Source organism: Dipodomys spectabilis, unplaced genomic scaffold, assembly GCF_019054845.1.
Source record: "Dipodomys spectabilis isolate Male_0828 unplaced genomic scaffold, ASM1905484v1 ptg000018l, whole genome shotgun sequence".
Taxonomy (NCBI): Eukaryota; Metazoa; Chordata; class Mammalia; order Rodentia; family Heteromyidae; genus Dipodomys; species Dipodomys spectabilis.
In genome coordinates, this window is record NW_024870695.1 from 15,957,620 (window position 1) to 15,984,678 (window position 27,059).

The 27,059-nt window shown below is 38.9% G+C and overlaps 1 protein-coding gene across 1 annotated transcript in view; it reads right to left on the reverse strand.

Annotated features, from left to right (window-relative positions):
* LOC122103281 (speckle type BTB/POZ protein) overlaps positions 1–27,059 on the reverse strand; it is an 81,841-nt gene that overhangs the window by 15,852 nt on the left and 38,930 nt on the right. Inside the window, exons 2-6 of the mRNA XM_042673814.1 lie at positions 25,090–25,138; positions 7,918–8,061; positions 6,153–6,274; positions 3,564–3,715; positions 3,326–3,453 (exon numbers count right to left, since the gene is read on the reverse strand). Of these exons, the coding sequence (XP_042529748.1) occupies positions 3,326–3,453; positions 3,564–3,715; positions 6,153–6,274; positions 7,918–7,995 (480 nt within the window). The 5' untranslated portion in view covers positions 7,996–8,061; positions 25,090–25,138. The remainder of the gene's footprint in view (positions 1–3,325; positions 3,454–3,563; positions 3,716–6,152; positions 6,275–7,917; positions 8,062–25,089; positions 25,139–27,059) is intronic.

Here is a 27,059-nt window from a genome sequence, read left to right on the forward strand (position 1 = left end):
AGAGCGCTTGCCTTGCATGCATAAGGCCCTGGGTTCGATTCTTCAGCACCACATAAGCAGAAAAAAAAAGCCGGAAGTGGCACTGTGGCTCAAGTGGTAGTGTGCTAGCCTTGAGCTGAAGAGCTGAGGGACAGCGCCCAGGCCCAGAGTTCAGGCCCCACGACCAGACCCAAAAAAAAAAAAAAAAAAAAAAAAATTGGCAAAAACCATTTCAGGCTATGTAGGGACAGACTATGTTTGAGAATGGAAGGGAAGTAAACATATGTCTAGATATTTTATATTTCGTGTTTTACATGGCATTTCCTATTTCATCTTTAACTGTACCATTACAAAGAGACACAAGAATCTTTTACAGCTGTCAAAGGCATATACAATGAGGGGAAAATAAAGGTATCTTTATTGCTGTTACTTGTTAAATATAAATAACTGGAGAAAGGGTTAATAGAGTTTTCCTAAATATTTTCTGTGGTCCAAATTATTAAGAAGAAAATTAAAAGTATAATTTAAACATGTTTTCAGGTCTCTCTCTTCCATTTTTAAAGTCAATACTTTCTAAGAAAACTTGAGAGCCCTTGTTTTCTTGGGTGAATGGCATTTGGGTCCACTAAGTGTACCGCAGAAGTGTAGAGATGGGAAATGGAGGGCTGACATGGCCCTGACATTAATCTGCTGCACAATGTTAGGAAAAATTACCTGACCTCTTGAGGCACTGCTTCTCTCCCTGTAACATAAAATGAAGGAAGACAACTAACCTTGCTTACAGGATTGTGATAAGAGACAATTCAGAAGCTTTGAAAAAGCTTCCAAAAAAGTTAATTAAGCAAAATCAACATGAAAGAATTGCTACATTTCCTAATAGACAAAAATATCACTGAGAACTCAAAATGAAGCCAGAGTGGCATATTATAAAGAGCGTCCATTTGGCATTTTCAGTTTACAATCTAATTTCCTTTAACACTCAATAACAGTAATACCACTGAAATAAAGGCCAAAAGAAACACATATGTGATTCTCCATCTTTCACCTTAGGATTCCTCTTGTGGCCTCTGGGAATACCAAAAAGTCCTGGAAAATACCGTACTTAATGCATCAGGACAGCACACAAAGTGCCTAGGCCACCTACGGATGTAGGGAGAACAGTGGGACCTCATAACCTAATTTCCATGTGAACATCACTTTCATAAAGGCCTCTAAATAACAAAAACTAGCATAAATTAAAATAAGCTTGTTTATAAATATTTCATTGTAGAGGAGAAACAACAGGTCAAAAGGATGGAAGTTGCATCAAAAATGGTCTAGCTATGAAAAGTGCTAAGAACTTAGATGAGCTGTAGACAGTTCTTAAACCCACACATCCAATACACACCCCCGCGCAAACGTCTTGCAATGCTGAATGCTACTAAGTCCACAGAGAGTCTTGGAACAGAAATGAGTCTCACTAGGCACAATCCCAAGTATGAGAAGCAACACTCAGCACCTGTGCCCAACCGAGAAGTGTGAGAGGAACAGATGGCACACCTGGTTTGATGGTAAGAAACCGATGGCATCAGCAGAACCCAGCAGACGTTTCCCTGTTCAACATCTCCTCGTTTCCAACGTGTCATCTCACTTCCCTTCTAAGTCAGTAAGGCAAATCTAAACTTAACCACAGGATTTCTCCAAAGAGAATTTCGTGTGGGGAAGTGCAGATAGAGTGCTGGAACTCAGCCTCAGACTTAACCACAGGATAAAAGATTGCCAAGTGAGGGCAGGCTAACTAGTTTCCAAAATCAAGACTGTCAATACAGGGGTTGGAGCAGCTGGAGTGGACTAAGAAAGACAAGGACACACAGGAGAAAAACAGCAATCCACTATGGGCTTGGAGATGCTACAATAAAGGTTATGGCTCTGCCTAAAACACCAGATGCAATATTCAAAGAAGCTATCTTCAGAGAAGGTTGAAGATTGGCTTTTATTTCTGACAAAATTAGAACTTTCTACTATTTTAAAGTTTTGATTTGTTAAAAATGCAAGTCTCTAAGATAGATGAAGGCTAAAACTAATGCTATTTATATAACACATAACTTCACAAAAACCATTTAATTGTTCTCTTCAGTCAGCCAACTGAGTATCATCTGTGACTAGTAGAACTTTCATTCAAATGTCAAGTTCATCAGACATTAAAAAAAACTGCCACATTTTATATGTGTATATAGATAATAGTCCAGTAGTTTGTTTTTTTAGTTAGCAATTAAAATGGAGAGGGAATAGCTATTATGCAAACCATATTTATTCAGTGTATATGCCTGAATAAGTTTTCTAATAATTAGCAACTATTCTGTTAAAATACAGAAGAATGCTAGTGCTGGCCAGGTTTCTTTTGCAAAAGGACAGATTCCTCAGGGACTACCACCCCTGCTACACCAGTGGTGATATGTGTTTGGAACTGTCATTAACTCACAGTGTGAGCCTATTATTTGACAGAACAATCTGGCAGTTGGGAAACCTGCCTGCACTCTCCCCATGAAAGTGCAGTGGTAACCTCATCAAGTATGCTGCTCATGGAGTGGTTCCCTGGCCATATGGTATATAGTGTCACTAATGCCCCAGCTGACTAGGGGTTTTATTCATTTATTACAATGTGAGTTTAAGAGAATATTTCTAAATATATGGAAAACAACATGAAATGACTCAATGCTTTCCAATTGCATCTTGGTCTGGAAATTTTACTTCTAGGTTTTTCCTGTAAAGCTGGGAAGGCTCTACAGCCCTTGGTAAGAAACAGACCTTTCTACCTGACTATAGCTAACTCTCCCAGCGAACTCTGAGTTAGAAGTTTTACACAGATTTTGCCTAGAAAAAGTGTTTTCCACTCTCCTATTTCATAATACTCCAGCAAGACAAATCACAACTCAACTCCTAATGGGATTCATTGTGTTAAAGGGCAGAAAAGGAAAGTGATCTGATCCATTGTCAAACATACCTGGACTTCCACTCAAGAAGGAATAGCTGCTGGTCACTCTGCAGCTTGAAGTGACAGTCCTTCCAAATAGTATTTGAAAGGACCCAGCCAAAAATGCTAGAAACCTGATCCAAGCAACTCAGAACTGATAGATACTAAGACAACGCACAATCTTTATTTTGTGAACAATAACAAGTGGGAAGCTGACATGCCCAATAACCTTGAAATCATGAGGCAGTTCAAGAAGCCATATAAATAGTATCTGTACAGCACACTCCACTTGGGGATTTTTCTTATTCCACATCCCTAGTACAATACAATTAAGTCTACCAATACCATCACGTCTGGGAATTGTCAGTCTCAGAGTAGGGTGAAGGGACTCACCTCACAGAAGAGGGTAAGCTTGTCATCAGGGAGAAGTCCATTGGCTTCATCCAAGAGAAAATCTCTACGGATGAATTTTTTGAATCCCCAGTCTTTGCCTTGCACGAACCTATAAGCTCGCTGACTCTCTGGGATTGAAAGAAAAAAGTTATGTTTATAGTTACTAAAAAATCAGGTCAAATTCACGATTCATTAATGCATGTGTGTGAAAGTATAGTCAAACAGAAAGAACATTTACCCATAGCTTTGGTTTCTTCTCCCTTAGCATTCAGGATGGAGAATTTGAATTTTGCTCGAACTTCACTCTTTGGACAACTGACCAATAATAGGTAAAGTGACAGGTAATCTTTACTTTCTTCATCTAGCCCTTTTGGGTTTACTCGCAAACACCTGACCAAAAGGGAGAAGAAAAAAATGTAAACAAGAGTAAAGGGGAAAAGAAAAAAGAGAGTAGCCTGATAAGGCAGTGAAGTAACAGTATGAAACTGGAATATGATAATCAACAGAAGTTGTCTAAAAATCCAGGCCACATACAAGGAAATTACCCTTTACCAGAATAACTACTGGGGAATCATTCCTCTACAGCAATGTGGGTGGCCTTTTAAGTAGTAAACAAAAACAAGGGAGCAGTCTAGAATCTGACAATATATCCTTTTTCTCTCTTCCTTTTCACTTATAATCTCCCAAGTCATTCACTTTTTTCCTCTAAAATATTTTTAAATTCAGTTAGTCTTGTTTTAATCTAATCTTTGGAAAGCTTGCCCTTAATTTTGTTAGAACTATGGAGAGACTATAAAAAAAAAGTCAATGAGTCCTTTAATACTACTGTAGGAGAGAATAAGTATTCTGGAGAAATATGTACATAACATATAATCTTTTACGACATACTGGTAATCTGGCAATAATGTGTTAAGATTAAAATAACAGAAGCACTATGGAGAAGACAAAAGTAAAACCTCTGTTATACAGAACAATGTTTCAGATAGCTTCTAAATAGAGATGCCCATCTTTAACTATTGGGTGAATCAAAACAAAAATTCAGACAGAATTTAATAGGTTCAATTGAGTTTAAGTTGTAAATGTCATGAGCTGAATTGCATGTGGTTCAGATACTGCTTCTGTCACATAGAATACACAGGCCATATGTATCCATAGGCCTTGCCAGTATTACGGCACCTCTCTCAAACAGGTGGCCTAACCCAGTACCTCTCTAGGGAGTGCAGATGTCACATTTATCAACATGTAATATGCTAAAGATGTGGACCTAAAGACAATACCTAAGAATAAACACTTCTCTCCACATCTAGTGTTACACTGCTTAATGTATATAGTTGACAAATATCAAATAAATGAATAAATTCTTCAGTAAGTTATCAGAGGTTAAAACTGGTGATAAGATTTATTTGGGCTTTTGCAGTGGATCTATGGTTGTATCCTTAATTGCCTGCTCCTGTTCCTCAAGATGAATGGTTTAGACAAACTCCATTCCCAGGAAGCCTTCTCCATATTACTAGAGCTAAACCTTCAGTGTATGTATGACATATTCTTGGCTATGCAGTCAGTTCAGCAAAAGCTCAGACTCACTGGCATGTACTGGGTTATGTCCAGGCTACTGCTAGCCATCCTTTAAGCATAGGAAAGCTAGACCTGAGCTGTCCAACAGCACAGACAGTGGGCAAGGGAGAGAATCTGATCATGTCCCTGCTGGACAAAATCCATCCTACATCTAGTAAGTCCAGTTACAAAGATAAATTCCCTATATAGAAGGCAATTTAGAAGTTAAGGTTTATGTTAAAATCTAGGTTTCTTGGGCGGGGCAGGAGAGAATGACAAACAGAAAATCTGATTGTCAGACCTTTTTCACAGACTGCTTTTGGTTGGCTAAAGCTGAGTCAGTATATCTTTCCTTCTATCGATGGATCTGAGTGAGCATCAAACCAGGGCCTCACTCTTGCTAGGCAAATGCTCTGTCAGTGAGCCACAACTAGCCCTTTATCACTCCCTTTTAGATAAAAGGATACTTGTTAGTGTGCTGAGCAGATATATGGATATCATTTCTAAAACTAACCCTCTTTTCTTTTTTTTCTTTTTGGTTTGTCATGGGGCTTGAACTCAGGGCCTGGGAGCTATCCCTAAGCCTCTTTGTGCTCAAGGCTAGTGCTCTACCACTTGAATCACAGCACCACTTCTGATTTTTGAATGGTTATTTGAAGGTAAGAATCTCATGGGGACTTTTCTGCCTGGGCTAGCTTCGAACCACGGTCCTCAGATCTCAGCCTCTGGAGTAGCTAGGATTACAGGTGTGAGCTAGTGCCATCTGACTCTCTTTTTTCATTTATTCTGTAGCTTGAGTTTGCTAAACTCTTTTCATAAAAGCACTGAATTAATTCAACAAGCTTTTAGTGAGCATCTATTGTGTGCCACATGCTATTCTAGGCACTGGGGATATAGTAAGAACAAGACAAACTCTCTCACTTCAGGGAATTTACATTGTAGTCAGTGTGTCATGAAACAATTTATTCTGGGGGCCTGTGACTTATGCCTATAATCCTAGGTACTCAGGAAGCTGAGATATGAGAATCCATAGCCAAGACAGGAAAGTCTGTGAAACTCTTATCTCCAATAAACTACACCCCCTCAAAAAAAAAAAAAAAAAAAAAAAGCCAGAAGTAGAAATCTGGCTAACGTGGTAGAATGCTAGCCTAGAGCAAAAAAAGTTCAGGAACAATGGTCAAGACCTGAGCTCAAGCCCCAGGACTGGTATCAAAACAAACAATGCAAACCAGGCAACTTATAAATTTTTACAGCTAAAGGTATTCTTCCTTACCATTTCAGTTTATCATTGGCTCCTGATGAAAAAGTTGAACTTTTAATGACTTCACCCATTTCCTCGCGGCAAAAGCTAAAGTTATTGATGGTCCACATGTAGGAGAATTTCACTACTTTGATCTGTTGATAGAAAAGCAGGAAGCAATTAAATAGCAACTGGGCAAACAGAAAAAAACCAAGATGAAGATCAGCTGAGCATTTCCCCTCCCTCCCTCTCCTGTCTTCTCTAGCACTCCTGGGCCACAATAAAGACCCAGCTTTTGATTCCCTTCATCCTTCATCCACATTTTAAGAAACCTCAATCTGACCTACCTCATTTTTTTTTTTAAATGTCATTATTTGTTTTATTTTAGGGGGAAGTATTTTTCTTTTTTTCTCAGTCGTGGGGCCTGAACTCTAAGCCTGGGCACTGTCCCTCAGCTCTTAAGCTCAAGGATAGCGCTCTACTACTTGAGCCACAGCACCACTTCTGACTTTTTCTGCTTATGTGGTGCTGAGGAATCGAACCCAGGGCCTCATGCATGCAAGGTAAGCACTCTTACCACTGAGCTATCTTCCCAGCCCCTGACCTACCTCATTTTTTAAACATTTTTTTTTGGCTTCTGAGAAACACTGAATGGCAAGTAAGAAAAACATAGATGGGGGAAAAAAAACAATAATATAGACAGAATTGGGAAAGCGGACAATAAAACCATATTTAACATGAGCATGCAACTGAATTGTCTTAGGACTACAAATATCAATCGTGGCTGGGAAGGTGGCTCAGTGGTAGAGTGCTTGCCTTAAATGCATGAGGCCCTGGGTTTAATTTCTCAGCACTACATAAGCTGAAAAAGCCGGAAGCGGCGCTATGGCTCAAATGGTAGAGTGCTAGCCTTGAGCTGAAGAGCTGAGGGACAGTGCCCAGGCCCAGAGTTCGGGCCTCACGACTGGCCAAAAAAAAAAAAAAATCAATCTTGGACCCCCTAATAATAAAACCTAGAACGTTATCATGCTGTACTCAAGTGGTACAGCAACAGCCTTTAGTGGAAAAAGCTAAGCAAGAGTGTGAGGCCATAAGGTCAAGCCCTACTACAGGCACCAAAAAATACAAATAAAATAGCCAGGCACTGGTGACTTATGCCTGTAATCCTAGCTACTCAGGAGACCAAGATCTGAGAAGGAAGGAAAGTCCCTGAGACTCTTATCACTAATTAACCATGAAAAAAGCTGAGAGTGGAGCTGTAGCTCAAGTGGTAGAGCGCTAGTCTGGAACAAAAAGAGCTCAAGAACTTCACCCCAGAGTTCAAGTCCCAGGGCTAGCACAACAAACAAACAAACAAATCCCTTTTAACCACCACCGGAAAAACCGTAGCAAGCCTAGCCTTGAAGAATTAGATTTCAAGTTAAGAACTAAGGAATCGGGGCTGGGAAGGTGGCTCAGTGGTAGAGCGCTTTGCCTTGCATGCATGAGGCCCTGGGTTCGATTCCTCAGCACCACATAAGCAAAAAGAAAAAAAGCGAGAAGTAGCACTGTGGCTCAAGTGGTAGAGCGCTAGCCTTGAGCTGAAGAGCCGAGGGACAACGCCCAGGCCCAGAGGTCAGGCCCCATGACTGGACCAAAAAAAACAAAACAAAACTAAGGAATCCAAGCTGACCAAGTATCATATCTACCTGTTATTTGGCAGTTAAGTCCCACACAAAGTAGGAAACCCAAAGGAGAAAAGTAATCATGTTCTGCCCATCAAATCCTCTGAAGATGGAAGAATAGAACATGAACTTACCTGTGTGTAGCACCAGCTCTCAGCTACAGGGCCACTCGACATTTCTGCCGGAGGTGGAGGACTTGGAACCCTTGACATCGCCAGTTTGAAGGTTAAACAAGATTTTCAAAGTCAAGGGGCAAAGATTTCTATTCTTTCTTCACCCTGATTGGATCCAATAACCAGTAAGATCAGATTATTGGTTTACTATCTTATTATTTGTTTGATCCTCTAGAGAGACTGAGAACTTCGTGGTCTTTCTGAAATGCTCTATATTGATCATTCAGATGCCTCCTTATTAAAATATGATCCCTAAAGAAAACCACCTAGTCTCCTAACCATAATTGTATCATCCTGTTTTAACCTACACAACACTCAATATCTTCTTAGCAAATGAACTTACCCTAAGAGTATATATTAAGGCCCATCTATGGGCTGCCTGAGGGGTAGCCAAGATTGTTAAAACAATCTTGCCACTGATCCCCTTCCTTGGAGCACACATGCTTTGCTCCTAAAGACTTTAATATATTTCTATATATTTGCTTTATTTCCTGTACCTAACTGCAAATGCAGCCTCTATTCCTCAACCCTTTGCCAGCTGCTCTCTTAAAGGGCATATTTTCATACCTTTCCTAGAAGCAATCTTTTCTCTGCAGCACCAGAGAACTGGCCCCACTTATTCTCCCAGCCCTACTTTATTTTCTGAGTATTCTTGCTCTTGATAATTTCTCAATCTCTTCTATTGGATTCTCTTCTTCCATTGGTGTTCCCTGTGGTTTAATACTTAATCATTTTTTCAATCTACATTCTCTTTCAATCTACATTCTCTTTATGGCAATTGTATCCATATAAACAATATCCAATTTATGCCCTTATACAAACATTTCCCACATCAAACTCTCACTTATCTCATAAGCCCCAGACTTTCCACATTACTGCTATTCATCTCAATGGGGTGTTCTAGTAGCAAACCAAATCCAACTAAAAATTCTGTTAAAAAATCTGGTGAACTGGAGGGAGATTATGAGGAGATATATAGGTTAGGGGGTGCAAAGTTGCAAATATATAGGATGAATAAGTCCAGAGATCTAGTGTATATCATGGAGACTATGTATGATATTATATACTGGAAATAACTGCTGAGTAATTTTAGGGGTTGTTACCACACCTGCACTCAAATACAGGTCACTAGATCATGCAGATATGTTAATTGGTTTGAGTAATCATTTCACCGTATATACATGTATAAAGCATTCTGTATATCTTAACTATATATGTTTTAAAATTTATGAATTTAAAGCATTATAAATAAAGCCAAAATGAAAAGTGGAGAATGAGAAGTTTTCTATGCATGACAAAAGTATTTTACTAATATATACATATATATATATATATATGTATACTGTTCTTACAAAATCAGTAAGAAAATGGTCAACTACCCTATAAAAGTATCAATCATACAAAAAAGCTCTTAAATATTTTATATTTATCAGACCAACAGGAAAAAAGACTCAACCACACCACATATGGGAAAAAGGAAACTCTTCATACACTGGCCATGACAGTAAATCAGTTAAGTATATTATATACAGGAATGCAGCAATACCTAGTAAAACTAGATAGTATGTGTACTGAGACTTGGGACCTCACTTTTCACTATATGTGTAGTAGAGTTTCTCAAGTTTGGAGTGCATCAGAATCCCCTCTCAAGCAGTTCATGATTCAGAGGTTTAGGATGGGCCCCAAGGGTGTCATTTTTACAAGATCTCCAGTGATCCTGATGTACTAGTCCTGAAAATGATACAATTCAGTAGAAAAGCAGGCAGACAGGAATTGTATCCCATAGAACTTGCAGCTAGATAGCAGGGCAAGCCAAAAGATAACTGACTGAAATGGGAACAGAGGACTACCAACAAATGAGCAGGTAGGACAGCAGAAAGAGGAAATATGGACAGCACTAAATCTTTGGCATTACAAGAAACAAGGAGGAAACCCACTGGTCAGGAGGTAGTCTTCAAGGACTCCACTTCTAGGCCCAGCATGGGCAGCTCACACCTGTAATACTACTAGCTAGTTAGGAGGCTGAGATCAGAGGACCATAGATTAGAAGCAAGCCAGCCAGAAAAGTAACCAAGTCTCTTATCTCCACTCAAAAAACTGGAAATGAGTCTGGGTGCCAGTGGCTCATGCCTGTAATCCTAACTATTCAGGATACTGAGTTCTGAGGCTCACAGAAGCTAGCTTTGGCAGGAAAGTCTACGAGACTTTTATCTCCAATAAACTACTCAGACAAAAGTGGAAGTGGCGCTGTGGCTCAAGGCAGTGGCGCAGTGGCTCAAGCGGTAGAGTGCTAGCCTTGAGCACAAACAGGCATAGAGAAGGAGCCCCGAGTTCAAGCTCTACAACAAACAAATAAACAAAAAAGGACTCTCAGATTCTCTCCATCTAATGCCATGTCTTACCCTAAGGTAAAATGGCTGAGGTAAGTTTAAGAGCTGTCTTCTTGTGGCATATTTGAATGCTCTCTTCCTCTAGTCCTATTTCTTTCATGATAAATTTCCTATTACCATTACTTATGTTTGGGTCTTGCCTGAATTCCTCTTTTGCCAGATGTGAGGACTGAGGTCAACTTTGCTGTCCTAAATTTCTGGTAATGTATTTGGTGTATTGGCCTGGAACTTAGGGATTATGTTGTTTTTTTTTAACTTGGATTCATCAAAAGGTAACAGAACCACAAGGAAAACCACTTCCCTAGAGAAAGTTTGCACTTGGGTTCAAGAAGAAATACACAGGAGTTCATAACAGTAAAAACCTAGAAATAAACTAAAACTACATTAGTAGGGCACTGATGACTAACCTGGATTTTTATATAATGGAAAACTATATTTCAAGATTTAAAATTAATGAACTAGATCTGAAACACCATGGACACATCAAGCATAGTACCATTAAAAAAATAAGTTTTGGAATGACTTGCAGTATATTACTTATGCAAATTTAGGTATTATTATAGAGCAGTTGAAGAAAAAACTATTTTTTTATGATCAGAGGAGAGGAAAAATGAAAGTGGGAAAAGAATATACAACATTTCAACTTTGAATTGTTTATTGTAAAGATGGGGAAGCAGCAATAAAGGTTAATTAAAATTTTAAAAATTCTATATATCACAAATGAAGCAAGGTTCAGGAATGAAAACAGAACCAGAAAGTAAAGCTGGAAATCACAGAGAATATCAGGCTACACTCTCATCCCTTCCCTTCTTTTAGATGTTAAGTAGTAAATCCCTTGAATGGGTAGGGAGTCAGAGAATAAAAGGACACATCTGATAAATGAATTCTAGGACCAGAAAGAAACATCCTAATATTAAATCCACTGCCCCTTAGGCCTTTTGTCTCTCTGTTTTTGGGTAATAGACTATCCTAAACCTATTGTGTCTCTAGATTTGGTGTTGCTAGGTGATCACATGTTTTGGTGAGGATTCAAGTTGGAAGTTCCCAAGAACAGAGGGCACAAACACATCCACACACCTGGCACAAGGACCTCCATTTTTAACTTCTCTGCTCTCCAGATTCCTGTTATCAAGCAGGAGGTACTCTTCTTTTTTACATGTTTTTTTTTTTCCCCTACTTCATTCTGTTTTGCTAAATAAACCTTTGCCCAACTTCCACTTGTGAGTTTCTTTTTATTTTGTCAGTACTGAAGTCTGAACTCAGGGTATTGTACTATGCAAGCACTCTACTACTTGCCCCAGATCCTTTTTCACTTTAGTAATTTTTTAGCTAAGGTCTCATATTTTCTTCCTGGGGCAAGTCTTAGGCCATGATCTTTTGACCTATGTTCCTGAGTAACTCAACTGGATAACAGGTTCAAGTCACTCCATCCAGCTTTTGTGCTGAGAGGGTGTCTTGCTATTCCTAATCTCTGCTCCCAAGGAGCAGGGATTACAGGAGTGAGCCATTGCACCTGGCTGTATTTCCTTTTTTTTTTTTTTAAGCCAAAATACTTTTCATTGTAGATTTCAAGTTCCTGTGATTTAAGTGGGAAATGGGAAGCTAAGTTGAGGATTTCTCCCTGCTTCTCTCTCGTGGGAGAATCCTTCACATCTGCTTCAATTCTCTGGTAACAATATGATGCTACAAATATCTTTTGGCTAGAAATCGCAGGTGTGTGGTTTGAGATTATACTGTTCATCCTTCTGCTTGGTGTTCGTTTGTTTATTTGAAATATTATAGCAATAGTGTAAGGATGTGTTCTATTCTATCACATTTTGTCTGACTTATATCATCCATGGGAGATTTTTGTTTCCTGAACAGTTGATTTGCTTTCAGCTATGAATAGACAGTGAAAATCTTATAGCTGATAATATGCTGTCCTCTTTGCTTGGCTACTTGTAAGTTCTGAGACAAATCTGTGATTCATCTCTTAATACTATATGCTCATATGGCCTGTTCTGTACAGTATACGTTATATATGACAACATACTCATTTTGTATCAGTTTTACTATTTTCATCATCTCCTTTGCTCTAATTCTGAACTTTTTTTTTTTGTTTTGTTTTGTTTTTGTTGGTCGTGGGGCTTGAATTCTGGGCCTGGGCTGTCCCTCAGCTCTTTAGCTCAAGGCTACCACTATACCACTTGAGTCACAGTGCCACTTCTGGTTTCCTGGTGGTTTACTGGAGATAATAGTCTCATGGACTTTCCTGCCCGGGCTGGTTTTGAACTGCGATCCTCAGATCTCAGCCTCCTGAGTAGCTAGGATTACAGGCATGAGCCACTGACACCTAGTTTCTGAACCTTTTTTTTTTTTTTTTGGTTGGGGGAGAGAATAACCAAACCCAGGAACTTGTACATGCTAGACAAGCACTTGACCTCTCAGCCACAACAATAACAAAACCACTCAACATAATTCAACCCAAAAGCATTACATGACTATTTAAATAATAAGCAAGGAAGGGAAATAAGGTTTTGTCGTGCCTTAATGGAGTATAACTACTGATATAAATATTCCCATTAGTCATAAACACTGTTCTGTATGTACATTTATGATTAAAGCATCCCATGTAACAACAGACGGAGTTAACAGTCTTATTCACATAGTATGCCATCTCACTTAAGCTAACAAACTAAATACTAAAGTGGCCTTTGGGACTCACTGATTCATGCAATTCATAGTTTTATTGTAACATCAAGAAAAAAAAAACCAGTACTGTGATCTCTCCAAGGTCAGCTTCATTTGATAGAAGACATATTTTTCATACATCTGTTTATTTGTCCAATAACAAGTAAATATACCTTAGGCAGTTTTACAAATCCTAGTTAACCATTACTGGTGAAAATAAAATTCAAAGCTCCTTTGTTTAGGCAAAGTTACAAGGAAGATATGAACTTTATACATTAGCTAAGAAAACTGGCTGGATATAGAGGTATGTGTTGTAGACTCTGCTCTTCTGAGCTATCATAAGATACTAATCAGCTTATTTGAAATAAGCCTTCCAATTTATCTAGTGATTATAATTTATGAATTCTCTAAGCATAAGAAAATAAAAATTTAAAACTAGATTTTAATTCGTTAGTTATTGCTACTGAATTTGTTTCATTATTATAATCAGGACCCCATCCCCAACAAAACAAAAGCCCTCACACTTTGGTTTTAGCTATTTTTCTCCATCTTTTTCACTTGTGCCTTATTTTGTAGCTAAGTATCTTTTTATATAAATATATATCATTATCTACTGTCCAATTTTTTAAAAAATACCCACACAGCAGTTAGTAAAACCAGAAACTCAGACTCAGACTGAGGACCTCTAACCACACAACCTTCTGGGAGAGAAATTGACTGGGATAGCACTAGTCTAATTAATTTCACTCATAACAGGAACCATGGGCAAAGTGTTCATCAGCAAAGTAGCCTGGTGCTACATGAACTTCCTAGTACTTCATGCCAACTGCTGCAGGTGACTAGTAGAAAAACAATTTTAGAAAAGAAAAGCTCTATTTGAGGGTTATCATTTGAGAATGATGTAGGAGACAACTAGGGTCAAAACATACTGTACATAGCTTCAAACAAAACTGTCCCAATTATCTAATGAGAAATTTATTTCCCAAAGCTTACCAAACTTTCTAGAATGTTGACAATTCAAAGCTGAAATCACGTATCTGTTTTATACCACACTTATTTTCCTGTTCACTCTATTAAACTATGACCTCTGAGGAAAGACCTCTTCCAAGTCACATCAGCCGGGTACTTAAATGGCTCATGCCTGTAATCCTAGCTACTCAGGAGGTTGAGATCTGAGGATCTCGGTTCAAAGCCAGCCCAGGCAAGAAAGTCCGTGAGACTCTCATCTCCAATTAACCACCAGTAGTGGCTCTGTGGCTCAAGTGATAGAGCTAGCCCTGAGCTGAATAGCTGAGGGACAGTGCCAGGGCCCTGAGTTCAAGCCCCATGACCAACAAGAAAAAAAGAGTATTTCAAAATATCCTTATTAATAAAAACTATATTATTCTAATGACTTTAGAATTAATTAATGGCTAACAACTGGTAGTGATCTCTAATGGAATGCTTCACAGCAGGTATTATGACATAATGAAGTAATTAACCATTATAAGAGATTTAAATCAATCAACACAATATGATTTCTAACTAGACGGTTAAACTGGAGGCAGACAGAAAAAGTAAATATGTTAATCCTCTCATGATGCATAAATAATGCTTTGAACCTACACTTACACTTTCTTCTATATTTACAAACATGTCTGCTGCCTCCAATAAGACTTTAAAGGCATTCAAACAATTCAAACCTGTTCTTTTTTATCACTGGCTGCCTGAAATCAAAGACATTAATTCAATTAAAATATTTTGATGATAAAACACTTATCTAGTCACATTCAAATTTGTTAACTTGTCTTAGTTTTTTGTTTCACATATTCCTGAGACAGACTTTTGGACAGTGCAGAGTAGATCAGATTTACAATATAACAAGAATCATTTATTTGTTCTTTCGGATAAAACCTCAAACTTCTAGCTTGGCACTTTGAATCCCAGCTCCAATAAAAGCAAGAGTTTTTTTTTAAATTTTCATATTATGCATATCAGTTCTACAAGGGAAACAAACTGGCTATAATTTCATTATGAAAACTAAAAATCAGTTATTAATTTGGGCTAACCACTTGCATAATCATAATTTTTTCCAGATAGAAAAAGACAGAGCCCTTGAACAATAAGGGAAATGCCCAAACAGTTTATCCTATAGTTTCTGCAAAGCTGGACTAGAACATTCTCTGAAAAGTGTTACATAAGCAAGCATGTGCATTTATTATTATTTTTTGGATGTCAGTCCTGGGGCTTGAATTCAGGGCCTGTGTGCTACCCTTGAGCTTTTTTGCTCAAGACTAGTGGTCTACTACTTGAGCCACAGATCCACTTTTGGCTTTTTACTGGTTAACTGGAGATAAATGTCTCATGGACTTTCCTGCTTGGACTGAACTACAATCCTCAGATCTCAGCTTCCTGAGTAGCTAGAATTATAAGCGTGAGCCACCAATGCCTGGCTCACATGCAGTTATTTGTGTGTTGATTTTTTTTTTTTTTTGGGTCCGGTCGTGGGGCCTGAGCTCTGGGCCTGGGCGCTGTCCCTCAGCTCTTCAGCTCAAGGCTAGCGCTCTACCACTTGAGCCACAGCTTTTTTCTTTTTTGCTTATGTGGTGCTGAGGAATTGAACCCAGGGCCTCAGGCATGCAAGGCAAGTGCTCTACCACTGAGTCACCTTCCCAGCCCCTGTGTGTTGATTTTTAAAATTATATTTAAGTAGTTATACAAAGGAATGTGCAGTTATTTTTTAATTTTCATTTATTCCCCATTAGCACTCTTCTATCACCAATCTGATCAATTTATCCAGGTAATTAAAAAATAAACCAACTAACACAAATAGGCATGCATCTTATCCATGCTACCAGTATTAGCTTTATATCTACCCATTTAAAATTATATTAACATGACTGTGAAGACATTAGATTGAACTGTGAAAATGTTTTTTTGTGTGCCAAAAATAGTTGAATATTGACAATTTCATGCAGTGCAACATGCACATGCCATTCTTGCCAGAGAATGGTTTGCTAAGAACTTTGAAAAGCCTCTCTTCCTCCCTGCTTCTCTCTTTCTCTTTCCCTTTCTCCCTTTCTCCTCCCTCCCCCTCAGTTTAAAGCCTCATACAGTTTCTAAGAAAAATCTCAATGCTGAATCTATTTTAAACCTGAGAGACATTTCCATTTTCCAAAACAGAAGATGCCAAAAAGATTAATTGAAAACAACAACTATAAAAGACTTGGGGATATTCATGTTTGAGAAACTAATGTTACCTGGGCATATTCATGTTTGAGAAACTAATGTGACCTAAAAGGAGCTTTCTGTTTTGTTTGATGCAGTATACTAATCATATACAGCCCAGGAGGTGGTAATTCCTTCTTATTACTCCAAGAACAGTTATTGCAGGTCATATTGACTTTCTTTGTTTCAAGGTTTGAGTGACATTTGAATACATGTGAGAAAATTTTTTGTCTACATAATCAAATAAAAATTAAATGTATGGTGTTTTATGTTTCTCAGTTTTTAAATTTAAAGACGTTTTTGGGGGTAAGGGGTGCTACTATTGAGGGCTTGAACTCAGAGTCTGGGTGCCCCCCCCCCTTTTCTTTTTAAATTTCTTTTGGGTCCGGTCGTGGGGCCTGAACTCTGGGCCTGGGCGCTGTTCCTCAGCTCTTCAGCTCAAAGCTAGCGCTCTACCACTTGAGCCACAGCGCCACTTCCGGCTTTTTTCTTTTTCTGCTTATGTGGTGCTGAGGAATCAAACCCAGGGGCTCAGGCATGCAAGGCAAGCGCTCTACCACTGAGCCACCTTCCCAGCTCCCCCCCCCCCCCGCTTTTTTTTTTGCTTAAGGCACTCTACCACTTGAGCCACAACTTCACTTTAGGCTTTTCAGTGGTTTATTGAAGAGAAGAGTCTCATGGACTTTTTTTTGCCTGGTCTAGCTTCAAACTTCGATCCTCAGATCTCAGCCTCCTGCTAGGATTACAGGCATGAGTCACCAGCACCCAGCCAGAAACACTCTTAAAATGAAACCAAGAGCAATGAAGACAGATCTCAATCAGAAAGGAAATACTGGGGTTTATCATGTCTTTTATCAAATTCACGCTTTGTAAAATTTTGCAAGTTATAGATTGTTGTCTTATTGTTTTCATTTTAAGATTTTTAAGTGTACTCTGAGGTCAAGAAGAAAAAAAGCCAATATCTAATAGAAAAATTAGCAAAAAACAAAACAAAATAATTCCAAAAATGTTTTAACAAAAAAATGTTTTAGTGAAATGCAAATACCACTGGTGGCTACATGAGTGAAAAGATGCTCAGAATTTTAGAAGATAAATGCAAACTAGTGTGCACTATACACTGATTCACCCACTTAACTGGCAAAGATCAAAATGTTTGCTAACATTTGCTCTGTGTAAGGAGTGTTTCAGTGGCTTCCAGTGCTTTCTTTCAACAAAAGGAAATATTGTATTCCTCTTAGTGCTTTTTGAATTTTGAACCTTGTGAATATATCATCTATTCAGACAATGAATTAAAAAATTTTAAAGAGTATTATCAGCCTTACAATTTTTCTAAGTTTTATGAAAGCTTAGAAATCCTTATGAGAAACAAGACAGATATTGTTCAGTGGCTTCCACTGTATTCTAAATAAAACTAGCTTTTTTATTGTCCTGATTGCTATGGCTTTCATGTATCTCCCTGCCTCCTCTAACATGTTCCCTCTCAACCACTACGCATTAGTTCTCAGCCTTTAAGTCTGTTCCATGAACAAAGGCCTAAAAAACTCTTCCTAGGCCTGAAAAGCTCTTCTTCCTTCAGTTTTTTTCTTTTTTTTTTTTGGTCGGTGGTGGGACTTGAAATCTGGGCCTGAGTGCTGTCCCTGAGCTCTTCTGCTCAAGGTGAGATTTCAGCTTCTTGAGTAGGTAGGATTATAGGAATGAGCCACTAGCACCCGGCTCCTTCAGGTTTTCTTACAGCTGGTTCCTTCATGTCATATAGGTTCTCTATAAAGTATCTTCTCTATAAAATATCTACATAATATCTTCATAGAGGTTTTCCCTGATCACCCAATCTGAAATAGACCCCACTTTAAGCATGCTTCTCACTATATTAATCTTTCTTTCCTAATACTACCTGAAGTCTTGTTTTTACTTTCTCATTTTTATTGTTATTCCCATTGGAAATTATACTCCAGGGAAAAGAGCATATACCTGTACATCCACAGGTAGCATAGCAAACAATATCTGTTCCATGAAACTGTTGAATAACCAGACACCTCCTCTTTGGAACATATTTTTCCTAGTGAGTTCTACTTAATAAATTAAACTTTAAGAATTGTTAAGTATAAATGGGCGCTGGTGGTTCACACTTGTAATCCTAGCTACTCAGGAGGTTGAGATGTAAGGATCACAGTTTAAAGTCAACTTGGGCAGGAAAGTCGGTGAGACTCTTATCTGCAATTAATTACCAGAAAACTGGAAGTAGAGCTGTGGTTCAAATGGTAGAGCATGATCCTTGAGCAGAAAAGCTCAGGGACAGGGCCTAGGCCCTGAGTTCAAGCCCTAGAACTGACAAAAAGAAATAAAAAGCTAAATAAATGCAGCTATAGGAAATCAAGAACATTTTCATATCAGTAAGACATTTAAAAAACAATCAGTTCATCTCATTCCAATTTGTAAAGGACTTAAATAAGCACATTCCAAAATTATTTGTACTTCTCTGGTAGAGTGCTAGCCTTGAGCTGAAGAGCTGAGGGACAGCACCCAGGCCCAGAGTTCATGCCCCACGACCGGACGCCCCCCCCAAAAAAATTATTTGTACTTCTCTTTCAAAAAACAATCTATTTGGGCTGGGAAGGTGGCTCAGTGGTAGAGTGCTTGCCTCGCATGCATGAAGCCCTGGGTTCGGTTCCTCAGTACCACATAAAGAGAAGAAAAAAAAAAAGAAGTTAAAAAAAACAATCTATTTTTGGAACGGCACAAAATTTTGAAGAAAAAGGAAATGTAGGAATATGGGGGAGTTACTGAATCCCACAAGACAGTATTTTTTTTTCCAGTCCTGGGGCTCGAACTCAGGGCCTGCATACTGCCCCTGAGCTTCTTTTCCTAACTTGAGTCACAGTGCCACTCCCAGCTTTTTCTGTTTATGTGGTACTGAGGAATCGAACCCAGGGCTTCATGCATGCTAGGCCAAGCACTCTATCACTTGAACGTTCCCAGCCCCTTCAAGACAATATTAAGAAGCATATTTCCTACAGTAAGTCAATGACAGCTATAGTAAGTACCATTACAGCAGTTGTACAGAACCCAGCCTAAACTTAAGTTACCTTGTTGATTCCATAAAATAAAATTCCAAAATAGTTATCAAATTGAGGCAGATCCTTAGCATTAACTTAGATCTGAACTAACATTTTCATATCTGAAACAAGGCTTGATTTCTTTAAACTGACACGAGGAGGAAAGGCAAATAGTTTAATATTAAATTATAAATTGTATATAAATGATAATAAAATACATATATGTATACATGTATACAAGTATATATGTATACAAGTAGGCACACATGTAAAATATGTCTTGGTACTTAACTAATTTTTTTGGGGGGGGTCCGGTCATGGGGTCTGAACTCTGGGCCTGGGCGCTGTCCCTCAGCTCTTCAGCTCAAGGCTAGCGCTCTACCACTTGAGCTACAGCGCCACTTCCAGCTTTTTTTCTTTTTGCTTATGTGGTGTTGAGGAATCGAACCCAGGGCCTCATGCATGCAAGGTAAGTGCTCTACCACTGAGCCACCTTCCCAGCCCCCTTAACTAATTTTTTCCTAGGCCAGGCTAAGATTTAGAATATATTTCTAATATAATAAATATTTCTCTAAAGGTTATAGCCAGACATGGTGGTATGCACCTGTAGTTCCAGCTACTTGGAGGCTAAGGTAGGAGGCTCAGTTGAGCCCGGGAAACCTGGACAACAGGGTGTGACCTTTGTCTCAAAAAAAAAAAAAAAGTTGAATTGTTCATGCAAAGGCTGTTTATAATGAAAGGTCAAAAACAATTCTGGTATTAAGTGTGCAAGTTAGTACCTTCAACGTTCCCATCTTACAGGTATTTCATAGGCAAATAAAGGTTCTGAATTGATTGTGAGGATTAGATATACTTTTATACTTCAAAACATAGTTCTTCCTTCTCAATCTCAATTATAAGCTAGAACTTTATAGAATTGACTTGGCAGCTGGGAGCTGGTTGCTCATGCCTGTAATCCTAACTATTCTGGAGGCTGAGATCTGAGGATTATGGTTCACAGTCAGCCTGGGCAGGAAAGTCTGTGAGACTCTTATTTTCAATACACTACTCAGAAAAAGTTGGAAATGGTGCTATGGCTTAAGTGGTAGAATACTAGCCTTGAACACGAAGAGGTTCAGGGACAGTGCCCAGGCCCTAAGTTCAGGCCCCAAGACTGGCCAAAAAAAGAAAAAAGAAATGGCCTGGCTAGTAAGGTTCATGGAGACAAAATCAAGCTGAAGCTGAACAGGGAGATCCATGAAAGTTTTCCAAGTCACCAAATGCAGAGCAGCAACAGTAGAATGCTCCCATTGATTGCCCAGCCTCAGTATGTGCTGAGTTTACAGCCTCACTGCCCTTCTTACAGGTTATAAATAACCACAAACTGTCCTTGTCCCCAAGGAGATCTTAGCGGCCAGCTCAAAGGTTAAAATATGGAAGAATTCTCACTTTGGATGCAACCTTTCCAAGCTAATCAAAAACATTAAAAAACAAAAACAAAACATAGAAAAATGTATTACCAATTTAAGAGCTGCAAAGTTATTCCCTTTCCCTAAATGTATCCATTATGTAAGAGTTATTGATACAGACATAGTAGCATAATTTTCTACCCTCAATGTATCTTGAGTTTTCAAAACAATACATTTTATAGTATTGATTTTATAACCCTGGAAATCATATCTCAATAAAGTTGAAAAAAAAAAAAAGCTGAGTATTAGTGGCTCATTCCTGTAATCCTAGCTACTTAGATGGCTGAGATCTGCTGGAATATGATTTTAGGCCCGTCTGAGTGCAAACATTCACTAGACTCTGTCTCTAACATAACCAACTAAAGTAGGACTGCAGGCGTGACTCAGGTGTTGCCAGCCTAGGAAGTGCAAGGCCTTGAGTTCAAACCCCAGTACTGTTAAAAAGAAAAAGAAAAAAACCTGAAGCATATCCAGGGAGAATGCAATGCATGTCTCCTCCAAACGTAGACGCTTGTCCTGGAAAGGGGCCATTCTTACTGCCTTGCAGGACTGCAAGTCCACAGATGTTAAAAAGTAATTCTAGAGATTTTTTTTTAAAAAATTAGGCACACATGATTACTGAGCAAAACATACCCACATTAAGCAAAACAAAACCAAAAAACAACATAAGACTGGGTGCCAGTGGCTCATACCTTTAATCCTAGCTACCCAGGAGGCTGAGATCTGAGGATCACAGTTCAAAGCCAGACTGGGCAGAAAAGTCCCTGTGAGACCATTATCTCTAACTACTCAAACGCTGGAAGTGATGCTGTGGCTCAAGTGGTAGAGCACTAGAGCTTTGAGCACAAAGAGGCTCTGTGGGAGCACCCAGGCCCTGAGTTCAAGAGCCACAACTGACAAAAAGAAAAAGAAAGAAAAGAAGGCTTCAATCTCCACTTGGATGGAATATCCAGGAGACTAAACCCTGGTTGCAACAAGTACAGTTTTGCAAGGTCTTTATTAATATCATCAGGTGATACGTGCTGTTGTTAATTACAGAACCCTTGCTGGGGAAAAAAACTTCACCAGCTGCTTAAAAAAAAAAAAAAAAGCAAAGCTCAATAGAATAACCTTCATGTCACTTTTAAATCTATCACTTGGAAGATGTAAAGAAGTAACAACATAACTTCAAATCAAGAAGCAAACCTGCTTATAGAGGACTATTTCACTTCACAGTGGGTCTCAGCTCCAAAAGAAAAACATCTTTAGAAATAATTAAAGGCAAAACCAAACATTCAGCCATGACGCCATTCTCATAAATTAGAATCATGTGTTGCTTCCACAGAATGGTTTGGGCAAAAGAAGCCACAGAGTGAACTTGGGAAAGAAGATTTTTAACATAACCCACATGTCGTCAAAGATTTCTCCTTTAGGTGAAGAAAATTTAGTAATTTTAAACAAGAGCCAAAAGGAATTTAAAAAGAAAAAGGAAGAAAAAAAGGAGGTGAAGAAGGGAAACAAAGTAGGGAGCCCTATAGTTGAGATATTCTATTTATTGTATAGCAAAAATTCCCAAAGCTGTTTTGAGATTTGAGGTGTTTACGGTCTTTACCTTTCGCCTTCAACAATGACTATGAAGAACCTTATAAAAATCTAAAATATTAGCCAGGTGCCAGTAATCTTAGTGCCTATAATCTTAGCTTCTTAGGAGGCTAAGGTCTGAGAATCAAGGTTTGAAGACAGCTGGGACAGACAAATCGGAATGGCCCTTACCTACAATTAACCAGTAAAAACCTGTAAATGGAAGTGTGGCTCTAGTGGTAGAGGGCCAGTAAAGAAGCTCAGCTAGAATGAGGCTCTGAGTACAAGCCTTGTACACACACGCGCGTATGTACGTACACATACACACACAATATACAGTACATAGAGACAAGGATTAATGCTACGTAAGCATGTCTAGTTTGCAAAGAAGTTAAAAAGAAAAATGAAAAAAAAAATCAGGAGTCACTTCAAAAAATGAAAGAGGGTGTACAACTCCAAAGGATCCTTGGGTTTATAAAAGCCATATTCAAAGGTGATTCTCCTTAGCCATCTAAACTAGTTAAACCATTTAAAAATATTTCTGGCTAAGACAAATTGGCTACAAAAGGAGTCCAAGAAATGAACTTCAAAAGAGAAAGGTTAATTTTTAGTTTTGGGTTATATAATAGTAGAGGTCCTTAACTTGGAAACAGAAAAGGCTCTAAGAACTTAGCATACTACCAGGGCAACCAAGATGGTCAGCATTAACTACTACTGTCTAGTAACACAAAATACAGTTTTCCTTGAAAGGAACCAAGAATGTCATTCCAACTAGAAAAGAGACATAAGATATATATATATATATATATCTAAGAGTTGCCAAAAGGAGACTACCCCGTGGTTCAGGTAGAAAAGTGTTCATTTGAGAAAACCAAACTGTGGGCACTCTACAGTAGGGTGTAGCAACTCAAACTAATGGCAGATAGAGATCTATATAGGGAACGGTGAGAAGGAGGTGTGGCCACAGTGGATGTGGAAGTGACCTCAGAGCCTGGGTTCCTTTTGCTGACTCACAGTCATGTGACTGAAGTTACAGGTGATTACTGGTTTCAGGCAAGTGATTCCAGGTTACCTGCTGTCCTTCACGAAGAGAAAGGGGGGTGGGGGGAAAGGGACTGTCCTCCTAGGTGCACCTAACAATATATATTCCATCTGCTCCTGTTTGTCTTAACTGAAGATACCTTCTACTTTTTTGAGGTAAGGGGGCCTGGGCTGTCCCTGAGCCTTTTCCTCAAGGCTAACATTTACCACAGGGGGCACAGCTCTACTTACAGCTTTTTGGTAGCTAATTGGAGGTAAGAATCTCAGGGACTTTCCTGACTGGACTGGCTCTGAACTGCAATGCTTAGATCTCAGTCTCCTGAGTAACTAGGATTTACAGGCACAAACCACACCTGGCTCCTTCTACTGTTTTATTCCGACCAATGTGCTTTATCTAGAAATCAACTGCAGAAAATAAATGTTTCCTTCCAAATTTATTAAGAATGTTAATACTAAGGTTCTAAGTAAACTATATGGAGCAAAGGACAGATAGGAAATTCTCACTTTTAAGTGTTCATTCCAAAATTCATGACTCAAGGAAAAAGTAAAACCACAGAGTTATATGAAAGAGGGAAATGTTGGACAGGATGCCTAAACAGAATTTCCTGGCTCCTGATGGCCTCTGTCAGAATTTCAAAAAGTAAAATGCAATAACACCTACTTCACCCAGCAAAACTCTGTAAAACAAACATACAGAAGCATTTGAGATAAAAAATCTCATACCACAAAGTAAAAATTTTAAGATGGCAGACATTTTGGTAGGAAGATCTTTTGTTTTTAAGTTACCCATAAAGAGATAAGCTCTAACACACAAAGGCACAAAGGCAATACACAAAGGCAATCTGTTCAGAACCAACTCCTTTTAGAGTGAAATGAAGCCTAAGCATGGCTTTAAGGTATCTCTTTTTATAAACTGCAGTTCTAACTCCCCTGAAGATCTCTTCTTACGAGAAAAATAATCTTACTCTGAGGTCTCCACAACATTATCAACCACTGATTAAAAATTTAAATCCAGCCAGGCATGGCAGTACAAGTCTGTAATCCCAGCACTCAGGAGGCTGAGGAAGGGGATTATGAGTTTGAACCAGTCTGAGCTACACAGGCCCAGGCTGGCTTGGGTAAGACCTATAAAAAAAAAAAAAAAAAAAAGTAAAGTCAGGCACTGCTGGCTTCACATTGGAATCTATTTACTCAAGAGGCTGAGACCTGAAGATGATGGTTCAAAGCCAGCTTGGAGAATAAATTACCAAAAAGCTGGAAGTACAGTGTGGCTAAAGTAGTAGAATGTTAGCTTTGAGCCCAAAAGTTCAGGGATAGCATCCAGGTCCTGAGTTGAAGCCCCAGAATTAGCATGTGCGTGCATGCATATACACGAAGTCTTTAAATTATACCTTATGTGATGTCAACTTTACCTACCCTTTGTACTGAAACAAAATAGACTGTACTCCAGATGTACATTTTTAGTTATATATTTCTTTTTTTTTTGGGTCCGGTCGTGGGGCCTGTACTCTGGGCCTGGGCGCTGGCCCTCAACTCTTCAGATCAAGGCTAGCGCTCTATCACTTGAGCCACAGCACCACTTCCAGCTTTTTTCTTTTTGCTTATGTGGTGCTGAGGAATCGAACCCAGGGCCTCAGGCATGCAAGGCAAGCGCTCTACCACTGAGCCACCTTCCCAGCCCTAGTTATATATTTCTATGTATCTTGTTTTGCTTTTTCCCTCATGTTTAAATCATATTTAAAATAAAACGACATAAAAACTTACCAAGTCAAGTCAGCAGGAAAACTAATTTCTCTTGTCTAGCAGGATCGCTCTGTTGGAAATAGAGATGATGAATCAGACTTAACCAGATTCTTAATTTCATACAAGTCTTTCTTTGGTTTTTCTTAAAGGGAAAATTTCACACACAACACATACACACTCACAGTGAAATGTTCACAAAGAAATGATTTACTAGACAAAATTACCACTCTCATATCTCATCAACAGCTCTGAATGTTCTATTTTTCAGTCACCTAGTCACTCAGGAGGCTGAGATCTGAGTATCATAGTTCAAAGCCAGCCCAGATAGGAAAGTCTGTGAGAATCTTACTTTCAATAAACTTTCAAAAAGATGGAAGTGGAGTTGTGGTTCAAGTAATAGCGCAAAAAAGCTTAGAGACAGCACCCAAGCCCTGAGTTCAAGCCCCAGGACTGGCACGTATGTGTATGAGTGTGTGTGTGCACACGTGCGCTTGCACACACACAAATACACACATGAACAATCTAAGCTAGTTCTAATGATCACACCACCTAGTATTTACAAGAGAGAAGTGATTTTTCCCAGCTCCTTAACATAATGCTGAAAGAATGACTATTAAGTTTTAATGTAAAGTATCTTAAAAAGTTCTGTGTGGTTAAATTACACCAACACAAGGACACTTAAACAAAGCCATAGCTGCTAACACTGAGATGAGGGATAGTCCACAAAAGACTGGGTTAATACTAATTACACAGGGAGAGAGAAAGGGAGGGCCAGCTTAAGACTGTTGAGATACCTGGGCTAAGCAAAACAACCACTTTGTCTACCACATCCTACAAAGTAACTTAAAACCCAAACATACACTGATCCAAGCAGTCCCAAGGCCTAGAAGCTTAACTCAGTCAGAAATTTCTGGCACTATTTTTCCTTTTGTGGAAGATATCAATGCATAAATCACTGATGACTCTCTAAAAATAGGTATAAACACCTATTTTAGTACATCAACACAAATAAATTTCTCTCTTTTGGGTTGTGACAGATTTTGGTGGTTACTATCAGAAGTGGAATGAGCCAACTTAAAAACTATGCTAAACCACTGATGCTCAAACAGAGGGCTTCTGATCAGATACAATAAAACAATGCAGGGCTGGGAAGGTGGCTCAGTGGTAGAGTGCTTGCCTTGCATGCATGAGGCCCTGGGTTCGATTCCTCTGCACCACATAAGAAAAAAGCTGGAAGTGGCACTGTGGCTCAAGTGGTAGAGCACTAGCCTTGAGCTAAAGAGCTGAGGAACAGTGCCCAGGCCCAGAGTTCAGGTCCCACGACTGGCAAAAACAAAAACAAAAAAAAATGCAAAAAAAATCCCATGTAGTTTAGTAAAGAGTAGCAACAGTCGTCATATTCATTCAGTGATTATTAGCTGAGCACCAACTGTGCAAAGCATTTTGGGGGACAAAGTAGTAAAAGAGACAAAGTTCCAGATCTTCCAAGGGTCTGGAATGCATTTAAGACTTTATTCCTACACAGAAGATAACCAGCTCTAATAAAAACTGTTCTGTATAGCTGATACTTAAAGCTGAACTCAATACTTCTTAAGTCTTTTCCTCTAATTTTTTCCTCAGTTTAAAGTTTTCTTTTTTTTCAGTCAGTTAATTTGCCAGAATTAGGATTTTTAGGCCCAATGGACTGGCAAAACTTAAAAGAACTTGACAATATTGGTAAGGGCTAGGACAAATAAGGACATTCTCATTGTGCAGTAAGACAAATTGGTGCTATCACTTTGGAAAATCATTTTTTTTTTTTTTTGGTTGGTCATGGGGCCTGAACTCTGGGCCTGGGCACTGTCCCTCAGCTCTTCAGCTCAAGGCTAGCACCCTATCACTTGAGCCACAACACCATTTCTGGCTTTATTCTGCTTATGTGGTGCTGAGGAATCAAACCCAGGGGCCCATGCATGCAAGGCAAGCATTCTACCACTCAGCCAACTTCCCAG